The sequence below is a fragment of the Oryzias melastigma genome, linkage group LG20 (genome assembly GCF_002922805.2).
Source record: "Oryzias melastigma strain HK-1 linkage group LG20, ASM292280v2, whole genome shotgun sequence".
Lineage (NCBI taxonomy): Eukaryota > Metazoa > Chordata > Actinopteri > Beloniformes > Adrianichthyidae > Oryzias > Oryzias melastigma.
In genome coordinates this window covers 16,447,009-16,459,099 of record NC_050531.1, presented here as the reverse complement: position 1 = coordinate 16,459,099, position 12,091 = coordinate 16,447,009, and the positions used below count along the sequence as shown (strand labels likewise).

Here is a 12,091-nt window from a genome sequence, read left to right as displayed (position 1 = left end):
ATTTAATTTATTTTTTTAATTGTTTGACCAAAGGCTTTTTTTAACTTAATAACCAAGTAAGATAAAGTGCAGTTTTTATAAGTTTTTTTTTGCCATTTCCTTTCAAACTAAAATAAAATCTTCAAAATTAGGATATAAGATTTCAAATCATCAAAATATATTCCTATTTTTCCCAGACACTCCATTTCGAATAAAAAAATAAAAAAAAAAACAGGCAATATTTTCAATATGTCAAAGTGTTTTTTATTGTGACAACATTTTTATAATAAACATATTTGCCCTATAATGTTCAACAGTGGTTTAAAATTATTATTAATAATATTACACAATTTATCCCTTTAAATCTGAAGCCGTATAGCAAACAATACTATTTATATATGTTTTATAGTGCAACTACAGGTGCATATCTGAGCCTAAGAGTCCACAAAAACATCTTTAACCTAAACCAAGCAGGAAACATACACATGAATGTCTTTAAAAGATTATCTTCATCAGTGACACATGGATGACATGTTTCCTGTCGTCTAGAAATCTATAAAGCTATTCCAACACGTCCAAAGAAAAGCCAAGAGGAGAACATCTTCAAGGCACTTTGCTTTGCAAGTAGATCGTTTGTTGTAAAGTACAGAACATCAAAAAAAATCAAATATATATATATGTATAAATGTATTCAATCGAAACATATTTGATGATCAAAGCAGGGTTTATGTTTCAAGGTAGTAAAAAAATAACATCCCAGCAAATGCCATTCATCCGTAAAGTGCATTATATGACCTGCTGGAGGCCGAGAATGACGCGATGCAACATTAAATATTGTGTTCCTCATAAACCCATCCTGAACGAGGAAAAACAGCTGCTCTCGCTCCGCTTCCACACGTGTCCTTCAAGTGTTGTATAGGCAGAGAGTATGGCTTTGGTGGGTGATTTCACAGGAACAGTCTCAGAGCAAACACACCAAAGAGGTGTTTTGTTGCCGATGGCAACCGGTATACTCAACCTAGTTTTACGCCTCATCTTAACTTTATTAGTCTTGATGGGAACAACAGTGGTGATGGGGAAATGAAATCGTTCAGAAGTGCTTTTAAGGCTTTTTTTCTGAATTTCCTGAAGACACCGTCAACTCTTTGAGATGTTTGTGTTCCACCTGCTCCTAAAGGAGGTTCCAGTGTCTTCCTCTGAGGCCCGATTGTTTGTCTGAAGGCAAATTTCATGAGTAGCAGCGTTGAAAAACCATGCTTAAAAAATTCTTCAATGCAACTTAAAATATCTACAAGCAAAACATTATTTGCTATAAACGCGACAAGTTATCCAAACTATTGAAATAGTAGTGACGGTGAAATAAATAACTAGTGTATAAATCCGTTACATCCGGCTCTAGTGATCCTTCTTTTTTTAAACCCTAAATCACACTTGGCACTGAAAGAGAGCAAAATAATTCAAGACAAACTTAGTGAAAACCAGTTTTTTGAGGATCTTTGTCTAAACCAATAACAGTTAATGGCAGTCGAAAAGGAAATGTGACGTCAGCTCGCTCTGTCAGGTCTACAGTTAGAGATGAAGGATCAATTATAAGCAAGGAAGAGAAATCAGACAAAACTAATATAAAATTAGTCATTTTTTCTGTACATGATCTTAGTTTTTTTTGGCCAAAAACCTCAAATGTTGCTGGATGATCAAATATATCGATCCAATCTGGAAGCAGCAGAGGTTTTTAAAATGAAATGACTGGATTTTTCAAGTATTTTTACACGTTTTTTTAAGTCTTGAATAACAGTTTGATTCCTTAAACTGAAAAAAAAAAGTTATTGAGATGTGAAATGTTTTAAGTGTTTTAAAACCAAAAAAAGGAGAATGGAGTAGCAGCGTAGGGTGAGAGAAGGAACAAAAAGAGGGGAAGTTTTTAGTGTTCAGGTTTCTTGTTGTAAAGCTGAGGGACCTGGATGATGGGAGGAGAGACGCTGAGCGCCGGTCCGCACCAACACACGGAGGATCGAACAGTCTGGACCTTACACCTGAAACAAGAGGCAGAGAAGTCACAACTGTGGAGAAGATTTTAGAGTTTTCTGTACAATAAAAACAGACAAACCAAAGAAAGATGAAACGAAGGAGGACAAAACTACAATATCTCCATTAAGTTTTTACAACAATGAGGGAGAACAGGTTTTCTCATTGCTGTCTCTCAATCTGTCATCATCTGACAGATGTTAAAAACAAATGTGAAGGCAGAAAACCTTGAAATCCCAGGAAACTAGCATCACACACACTTTGAACACACATCACCATGTGAAAGAACAGGAGCATTTTAACCACATTTAACACAGAAGTTCGGCCAAACGAGGTCACAGTACAACAGAGACAGCTGGGGAGAAGTCACATTCAAGCCAATTCATACCTAACTTGTAGATTATTTAAAAAAATAGTGTCTGTGACCTGCAGAAGTCTCATTATTGGAAATACAATTTCAAATTTGATATTTTTTGTTGTTAAAAGTGTTGTTTTGAAAGTGAATTCACCCCATCTGTAATTAAAAACCCTGGAAATGTTGAGCAGGCAGTGCAGATGCAACAAATCACAGCACATTCAGAATGTGAGAGGGAAGTGAACCCCCCCTTCTCCAAAATAAAACACCCCCACATCACAACATAGGCCGGCTTTAACAAGACACGCATGTTCAAAACAGTAGCCGTGAATTCTGGCTTCTTAGCTAGAACCTTACATGTTACAGGGTTCAGCAAAAGGAAGTGCTGTGGAATATGTAGGAGAGGAGGGGGGGGAGAAAGCAGGGTGACACGTCAAGGAAATAATAAAAGTATGCAGTCAAGTTCAGAAGACCAACTCCATGATTTTACTTTTGGTTTTATCACTTACGTCACTTAGACTCATCTTTGAACATCATTTCCATGATCTTTTATTTTGAAATTCTGTTTTCTATTCATATAATTTATGTGTTATTACATTGTTTCCGAAGTCGGATCCAATTTGTGACGTCGCAAAGCGTAAAACTTTTCTTTTTTTTGCTACAAAATTTTAAATATTCCTTTAATTTTCCCTTTAATTAATATTCATATTTTCAGAGTAAAACAAACTCATATTCTTTACTTTAATTTGCTACAATGTAAAATCTAAAGTATAACGTTAATCTTGATGCTTCTGCTGGTGATTTTTTCCACTCGTGTCAGGGAATAATATAAACTCTTGTAAAAAAATAAAATAAAATAAAAGCCTTGATTTAATGAAGAATATTCTCTCATTAGTAATTTAATTAGTAAAACAAAAGTCAAATTCTTTTTAGGTTGTGTAAATAAGTAAAAATAAACAGTGATTTACTACAATAGATGGCAGCGTCTTGTTTTTTTAATATATAAGGTAAAATTAAAAAATGATGCTTTATTTTATTTATTTTTTTACATTTTTTTAAGTATCTACTCAATATTTAAAGTCTTTACAAAACTTAATTTCTTTTAAAGATTTAAACAAAACAAGGAAATAGTTTTTTGTAATTATTATAATTTTTAAGCTTTTGTAGCTTCTCCTTTAAAAAAACACATTTTAAATTTAATTAGTTCTGAAATCTTTATAATATTAGAATATTAAAAAGAAGCTTGTTAAAATATAGGAAATAGAAGATTCTTACCATGATTCTTTTCTATATATTATAATTTTTAAAATAATTAATTCATCATTTAATAGTTTTTTCCTCCTCATCCTCCCCGTTTGAACTGACGGCGCCGTGGCGGTCATTTACCCGTGTTCATCAGCGATGTCCTGATCCGCCTCTGCAGCAGATGACTCCACGTCCGCCTCAGCGCTGCTCTCGCTGCCCCGCGCCGACAGCCCACAGGGAGACTCCGGGCTCACGCTCTCGCCACTGCAGGACGAGCACGTCCGTCAGTCCACCAGGAAATGGCTCAGTAAGACACAAACCTGGAATGCTGCGTCCGATCCGCCTTCCACTGACTTGATGTTCTTCTCCAGCAGCAGGATGACCTGCTCCCTCTCCTCCAGCCTCCTCTTCAGCGCACTGATCTCCTTCTGCTTCTCCAGCAGCTCCTTCTGAAGACGATAGTTGCTTTCCTCAAGAGTCTCACAGAACGCCTGAAAGGAAATAGTAATACATTTTTTAAATGCTTTTTTTCTTTGCATCAGGATTAAAACAACAACAAACTAAAGGGAAGTCTCTCACAACTTATATATATTTTTTTCAATCAAAAAATAGTTTTATGTTTCTCAATATCCAGATAAAGGAGAGATTGTCTGTTTTTTTACAGTATTTGTCTCAGTTGTTGCCTTTAAATAAATATCAACTGCACAACAGATGAACACTATGTCCAAATTTTCTCACTACTCCCTAACCCCAAAGACTAAACGACTTTTTTTTTAAACATCAAATATGACATCTCCCATTTGCTGAAGTAAAATTCCATTAAATTTTAACATTTTATGAAGACTATTTATGAATTCGCTGTGTTCTGATGATGAAAAAAAAAAATTAAGTACATTTTTAAATGAAAAATTGTTCAAATGCATTGTGGTCTATTTTCACCAAACTAGTGAGCATTTATTCACAGAGACTTCTGGGAAATTTCCTGGCCACACAGTTGCAGATTCGGCCAACGCAACGAAATGATGAACGCCCTTTATAGTGCACTAAGTGGGCAGAGGATGAGTAGATTCAACCAATAAGACGAAAGTAGTTCAAACAAGAGGAAACCTTTATTGACTATTTATTTCCCATCAGGCACCACTTCAGTTTTAAAACCTTCACTGTCATAAAAGTACTTGGCTTGTGAGCCTGGATCTGTTCGATACGCCCTTAACTGCTCGTGACCTTCAGTTGACCCGAGAGTTGCTGCAGGTCATCTCTCCCCATGTGGAGGTCTGTGAAGCATCAATGCTGTCATTTCCCCACGAAATAAGACTCATGAACTCTGTGGACATCTGACCAACGAACAGGAACCTGTGGGGTATCTAAGATTATGACCAGGAAAAGCTGCTTTCCTGCACAAAAAGCCAGAGTTTCCTCTAAAACTTGTGTCGTTGGCTAAGTCATCTGAGTCTCTGTCACACACAGTTCTCTAACTTCACTAAGAGTGGAAATCCGATGTTGTTTTTATCACTTACATAACAATCTACACTTTAAATATTTTAAACAGTTGAAGTCATCAGAATTTTACAAAAATGTTACCTCCTATCGACGGCTGTGTGTGCCAAACTTCATTTTTGATTTCCAAATATGGTGGAAAAATAAAAAACCCACTGATAATAGTCACTAAATACACTTATATATGAAAACCTGTACAATCAACTTGATCTAAAAAACATAAATTATAAGCCATACTCTTCTGAATAATACTGTGATGATCCTGTCCACTTCAGGACCTGTAGTGGCCATAATGCATTGTGGGTAGTGATATTTTGTTCTGTTTAGGGTGTTTTCAGTGTTCTGGTCGTCGAGGGTTTGATGTTTTTGGTTGTTGCTCTGTTTACTGTTGTAATGTTTGGTAATTTGCACCATAAACGAGTGAGTTCCTCACAGAAGTGATGTCGCACTAGAACAGAAAATGGAGAGTGATTTTCTTGAAATGTAAAAAACACAAATACTGCCTCCTAGTGGTCGTTTCTAGTTCCTTACTAGCTAGTGAACTGAGATCTACTCCAATGAATACTCTAGGATTCTACTGCCACAGCAACAATTATTACATATTTCTAAAATCTAGGGGGCTTTGATGATCCTTAGTTAGTTTTTTCCCCTTTTTTCCTGTTTAAGTTAATTTTCAGGTAATTTAACAAACGTGACTTTTTTCTTTTTTTTTCAATTTTTATAAAAAAAAACTTTTTTTTTATTTATAAAAACGTGACATTTTGTCATCAGAAGAAATGTAAAAATATTTAACAAATTCATAAATTCTCTTGGACTTGAAGAGTTTCTTAAAAAGGTGAATTTCACAAGTCAAGTTGAGTTCAGTAAATTCAGTGAGTTAAAAAGTGTGTTTTCTATAGTTTTGCGAGAGATTTTGTAAAGGTGCAGACTTACCCTGCTCTCCTCCAGACTATCAAAAGGTCCAGGAGGATCATCCAGACAGAGGAACTCCCTCACCGGCACACTGACGAGGAGAAGCAAACACTGAAAAATCCCGTTCTCCAGCAGTATAAGCAGCTCTGTAGGCAGAGCTTCTTATACTAACAACGAGTTGTTTATTCATCACCTACTTCCAAAACCTCTCAAAAACAAAAGAACAATTCAGTAGTGCAAGGTCTTCATACCAGCTAGAAATGTCCTTGTGTGCAACCAGGTTTTGTAAAAAAGCTTGCAGCCCCAACTGCCTGTCCTCCAGGAAGTCACTGTCGTAGTTGTCCTTGAACCATCTCTTGGGAGGCAGCGAGAGGCGGAACCCAGGAAACATCTCCTTCAGCTGAAACAGACGTAATATACGTGAGTTATGTGTGCATTCAATTCAAGGGCCAGACTGGGACAATAAATACAAACAATGTCATGAAGGGTGAAATGAAGTCTGAGTATGGGACAATTAAAAATTTGGAAGCGTTTTGGCTTTTTTAATGTTGATGGTGAAGTTGTGTTGTACCAAAATTAACCATTTAGAGAACACAACAAACATGTGAAATCATATCACACACGTCTACACTGCATTCAAATATAATGTTCACTGGGCACGTTTTATCTTGAGATAAAGGGCGTCCTGTTAAAGCTGATCCATTAATAAAAAAGTAAAATTGTTATGTCATTTTGGGTTCTTGTGCTTTTTTTTTTTTTTTAAATCTCGTCTATTGTTGCTGTGAAAGATTTTTGAATATCAAAAGACACCATTTTCATCTTTTCCCATCATCTTTTGATCGGTTTTAAAAGCGTTCCCAGAGGTCTTTTAATTAAGATTATGTCATTTTTAGCCAAAAACTAAAAATCTGTGTCCTTTTCTGGGACATTGATTCTTGATAAATTTGCCTCTCCCTTGTTTTTACTTAAAAATGCACTTTGGTAGAAAAAAGTAAGTAATACTGTGGTGAAGAGGAAAGATTTTTACAACAAACATGGATTCATTAATAATCATTTCATAATCAAATTGTTACCTCCTGAAACGTAACTGACTTGAATCGCTTAAAGATTCTCCACTGTAAGTCTGGTGAACTTTCAAAAACAGACCTTGGAAATACTTCTATAGAGGAAGAATGAACAGACAAGCGTGACCGAGCAGTTTCAGAATAAATCCATATTGAAATTTGGAAAATGATGTCCCGATTTAGGCTCTGTGCTCTCTCCTCGGCCTTCAAGTCTCTATTTATATCCTCTTGTCTGCAGCAGTCACAATAACCTCCAAAAATGCCTCTTTCATTTAGATAACAATGAATTGTGGATGTTTTATTGATAAATAACAGAGTTGTTCTTTTTTATTCCGATTACAGTCAAAGGTCTAACAATGTTCCTTCTTTCTTTGTTTTCCAAATTCGTCAGAGCTGATCACCTGCTTGGCTCAGGCTGTTTACGAACAGCCGGCCTCTTTGTGCGACTCTAATCCGCCGTGCCCCCTTCAAAAACGACAGGAAGCACGCTGAAAGCAAGCGGCTGATAAAGGGTCTGAAAACAGGGAAAATTTCATATGACCTTGAGGCCGCTCGTGCAGCGGCGTGCACTTGTGGCCCTTCGCAACTGACCTTGTCGTTGAGTCTTGAGAAATCTGCATATCTTCGAAAGACGACCCAACTCTGGTCGGGATTCTTCCTGACCAGAACCTTGTAGACCTGGAGGACACAAACACAGCTTTAAAAATGCAAAACGTCTCTTTCACTGAGGTGATTAAACTGTTGGTAACCATGGCGACAAATTGATCAATTTTCCCGCTTCGTACCGTGAACTTGGCCCTCTCCTCCATGACCTCATAGCCCAGCACTGTGGGGGTGATTGGCCTCTCCTCGGTTTCATGGCCGCCTGCAGAACCGCACACAAAGCGAGGGCAGTTTGAGAACTCCACAGACGGCTCCAGGGGTCCGTTCATCCGGGCCCGTGTCACTGGGCTCTGCACGGGTGGCGGCGGGGTGCCGTCCGTGCAACTGGACTGACATCGGGAATCCGATCCACTTTGCTCCTGCTCCTTCATCGTCGTCCGGGCAACTGGGGACGGAGACTCTGAGCTGCTGGAGACGCTTCCAAGAGACGCCGTTCGCTGGGGCCGCCTGGACTTGTTTCTACCACCTGACAGGGTTCTGTCCATGGGAACCGGGACAGGCACAAAAGGTGACGCCATCTTCCTGAGTTGTTTGCTCCCGTCTTGCTGCCAGTGAGGCGTTGGAGATAAGATCCAGGAGCAACGTGGCACTTACATTGATTTAAAAGACTCTAAAGAAAAAGAATCAAACATAAAACTGTATAAATCTCATTAATCTTAAGAAATATCTGAGAATTTAGCCAATTTTGGTTAAGTACACAACCACAACTTGTTAAATATGGACTCTAGCAAGCCATATGCATTTTGTTTTTTTAAATAAATCATTTACCGGTGAATTTAAATAATTTCCTTACCGGGAGGGAGGGTCTAAGGGCAGGGATAACCAGTTTTATGTAGTCTGTTTAGTTTTTAACAATTGTTTATATTTTGAAGCCCAATGAGGCAAATCTCTTTGTGATTTTGGGCTATATAAATAAAATTGAATTGAATTGAATTGAATTTAATTAAGTTTAAAACTTTAAAATAATCTTTGTTAAAAGTGTAATTTCTCTTATAGAAAAACAAAAGAGTAATAATTCTCTTAGAATAAAAGTTGAAAGTTTTAAGATTATTTTTGTTAATCCAATCTCCATAAAATGTGTTGGGAAAAGCTCATTTAAAAAAAAGTAAAGAAAGTCCGATTTAAAAATGTTTTTATGTTGTATTAAACCCCCAAGAAAATAACTGTAAAACATAAATGAGATTGAGATTTCTTTTAGAATGTGAAACTAAAAGTGTAAATAAAAAAACATAAAATAAGAAATAAGTTTTTTTGAAAACATCAACACTAAAAAGGAGAAAAATAGCAGGTGATGCAAAACCATCCAAACCAGCAACTCCAGTTCAATGAAAGTTTACATTACTTTTGAATCGAAAACATATAAAACCTTATTTCTTTTTTACCATTATTGAAACAAACAGCAGCAGCCATCAATAACATTGTGATTTGGCCGGTTAAAACTGATTTAGCAACGAATTCAATTAAACTAAAAGCAGCTTTTCAAAATTACAGTCACGAAAAAACAGCATTTTAAAACAATAAAAACTCCTAAAATGTTATTTATTTATTTATTATATGGAAGCTTTTTTGCCAAATAATCACGTAAGAAAGGCAAAAACGACCTATTTTTTTTAAAGCAGTTTTGGTTGAATCTTCTATGCTCAGGTTAGCTAACAGGCTAAAGCGACCAGCATGCGCACAGGCAGCAAAGATACCGCCGGATAAAAACCGGAGTTTTGCTCACCGGTAGAGTCAGAGTGGCATCCCCTTTCGACACGAAGGTTTTTTGAGTAAATAAATCAAGCCTGCGTGTCGGATTGTCCTGTTGCTGCGGATCTGCTGCATTCCTCTGTTGACTACTTTCTGTTAGCTTGTTTGAAGTCGAGCGTAGCTGCCAGCGTAACCACAAGAGGGCGCTGTTTCACGTTTATTAATGATAGTAAAACTATAACAATAATAATAAGTAGAAGAAGAAGAAATAGGAGGAGGAAGAAGGAAAAATGTCAGTGAAGAAGAAAAAAATTACAAATATTAGTCTAATTGATATTTAATAATAATAGTATTTAAATTTAGGTTTTGTCCTTTTTATATAGATGAGCTTTAGTTGAGTACAATGTTGACTGGTGTTCCTTTTTCCCTTAAGACCTTAAATCTAGGTGTGTCACAAAATAAAAACCCCACAGGAAGAATCAAAACAAAACCACCTAACTGTCAGGATCAATTGACATAAGCAGGCGTGTCTGTGAAAAACAGGATTTGAGCTACTTTCACCGACTCCTTCATATTAGTGATGGCAGCTCTACAAGGGAATACAAGTCATTTCACCATGGTAAGTAGTCAAATCACTATGACAGATTTCACAGATTTATGTGGAATTTAATAATTGATTATTATTTGACTTGTTTTTTTAATTGCAGGTCCTTTGGAAAATCTTTTTTTTCTTGACCTGTTCAGGAAGTCTTGGGGAGTGGAAGAAGAGCTGTGATTCCTGCCTAAAGTCTCGGGCTGATGGAAAACAACATCTATAAGGAATTGCATCAACTCCAAACAACAAGTTAATATTCATTTAATCAAAACTTCAGTTTAAAATGTCCATATTGGACTTGCTTTATTTAGGAGTTGATCTTCAGTTCCTCCATGGTTCCTATTTTTTTTTTTTTTATTTAAAGGTGATGCTGAAATTTCCAAAGCTGTTCTAGAAATGTCTCTTTTTGCCAGTGAAAAAATGAACATTTTAATAATGAATGTGAAAATAAAATGGTTTCATGGCCATCAATCAGTCAATTATTTAACAATCAAGGTCTTCTTTTAACATATTAAGAATTTCTACTTAAATGTAATCTCCTTGTTTCTTTTTTTAGAGTACGCCAAAGTGTTTGGAGCTATTCCATCTGGGGTCAGTATTTTAGACATCATCAAAGGATTCACTCAGAGAATACTTCTCTATTGTCTTCAGTAAATACTCCCATCCTGTGGGGAAAATCTTTATATCCTGTCACCAAAGGAAAACTAATAGATCCATAAGATCATTATTCCGGGTCAACAATGCAACACTACCACCTAGTGTTTCTTACTGGGTTAGTTTTGCGGCTGATATACCATGGAAGGATGTTTGCCTGGTACCCAATACATTTTTGGTCACTAACAAAATAAAAGAAGTTTCATAGAGAATTGTGCATACAATTTATCCGGCCAAAGCATATATTTAACATAGATAATGTTGTAATTGGTTTTACTTTATTAATTTTGTTGTGATATTTAAAGTGTTTTATGTCAAGTGAATTGTTAATCTGATTTGCACTTCAGGGCCACCGTATACTTATCTATCTCTTCTCATCTTTTAAATCTTTCCACATTTAAAAATTTTAAAAAGAAAGGTTACATTTAATTGTCCTTCATCCATGTAAGTAATTTCTTAATATGTACAAAAGAAAAAGAGAATTTTTTTTTTTTTTACATATAGCAACTACTTAGACAATATGATATATTTATGGGGTGTGATCATGTTTATACTTCACGTGTTTCTAAAGTCTCGTTTTTTTTTTAAATTCACAATTGAAACATTTTGGCAGCATTTTAGATAAATAATTAGGCCAAATTCTTGAACACAACACTCAAACTATTAAAAAAACTTTTTAAGGCAAATAAACAATCCAAAGATTGTATTATACAGGTCCGTGCACCAGTAATTGATATAAAATGGCTAGAGTTTAGATTAAACTTTGCTGTTTTTTAATTGACTTCTTTTTATTATTATTGTTATCATTACTTTTCTGTTTTACACTTTACTGTTCTGTAAATGTATTTATATTCAATAAAGTTTTTTTTTACTTTGAAGTTGTTGTTTATTAGAAGGCTATGTCTTGATAACTCCAGATTCTTGTTATGTTAATCTTTAACATCCTTTTAGTGACGATTCTGAGTTAGTTAGTCAGTGCAGCTGAAACACAAAAAACTGTAGTGTTGCTTGGTTTAAATAAAGCTTTAGGGAAAAAACAGCTGTGACGTAATTGCTAGGAATGTTTTGAAGGGAAAGGGGCGGTGGTGGACTGTCACTGAAGCACTCAACTGCTCACCCCAGTTTAACTCCTGGACACTGAAACACTTCACAGTAAGTCATTTTTTAAAGTATGTGTTTTATAAATATTGTCCAGCTTTTTATGAACTTAATTAAACTTGTCAGATTGTGTCAGATACTAAATGTTTGGACTGGTCTAAAGTGTCAGATGTTAATTGTTCTCTTTTTCTCTCATTGTTAGACTGCATTATGGCATTCTTTCTCCAACATAGGACGACTTACAGTCAATGCATTAGATTAACACATTAAAGCACTAGATTGTTCCCCCTTGTGGTTGATTTGACAAATAAATAC

The 12,091-nt window shown here is 35.8% G+C and overlaps 2 protein-coding genes across 3 annotated transcripts in view; one reads left to right on the top strand and one right to left on the bottom strand.

Annotated features, from left to right (window-relative positions):
* Positions 1–220: 220 nt before the first annotated feature.
* On the bottom strand, positions 221–9,625 carry snx16 (sorting nexin 16). Of its 2 annotated transcripts, XM_024280164.2 has the most exons (9): positions 9,464–9,625; positions 7,863–8,350; positions 7,669–7,755; positions 6,265–6,413; positions 6,035–6,104; positions 3,959–4,095; positions 3,746–3,868; positions 2,717–2,744; positions 221–2,012 (listed from the first exon to the last, which is right to left on the bottom strand). In XM_024280164.2, the coding sequence occupies exons 2-8, from the start codon at positions 8,256–8,258 to the stop codon at positions 2,729–2,731; spliced, it is 978 nt and encodes a 325-aa protein (XP_024135932.1). In that variant the 5' UTR covers positions 8,259–8,350; positions 9,464–9,625; the 3' UTR covers positions 221–2,012; positions 2,717–2,728. The 2 variants fall into 2 exon arrangements, with proteins under 2 accessions (XP_024135932.1, XP_024135931.1); XM_024280163.2 differs by lacking the exon at positions 2,717–2,744.
* A 136-nt stretch (positions 9,626–9,761) lies between these two features.
* The window catches only part of LOC112151312 (leukocyte elastase inhibitor), a 4,808-nt gene continuing 2,478 nt past the window's right edge, over positions 9,762–12,091 (top strand). Inside the window, exons 1-3 of the mRNA XM_036217356.1 lie at positions 9,762–10,048; positions 10,137–10,273; positions 10,581–11,830. The gene's annotated coding sequence lies outside the window, so the exon portion shown is untranslated. The remainder of the gene's footprint in view (positions 10,049–10,136; positions 10,274–10,580; positions 11,831–12,091) is intronic.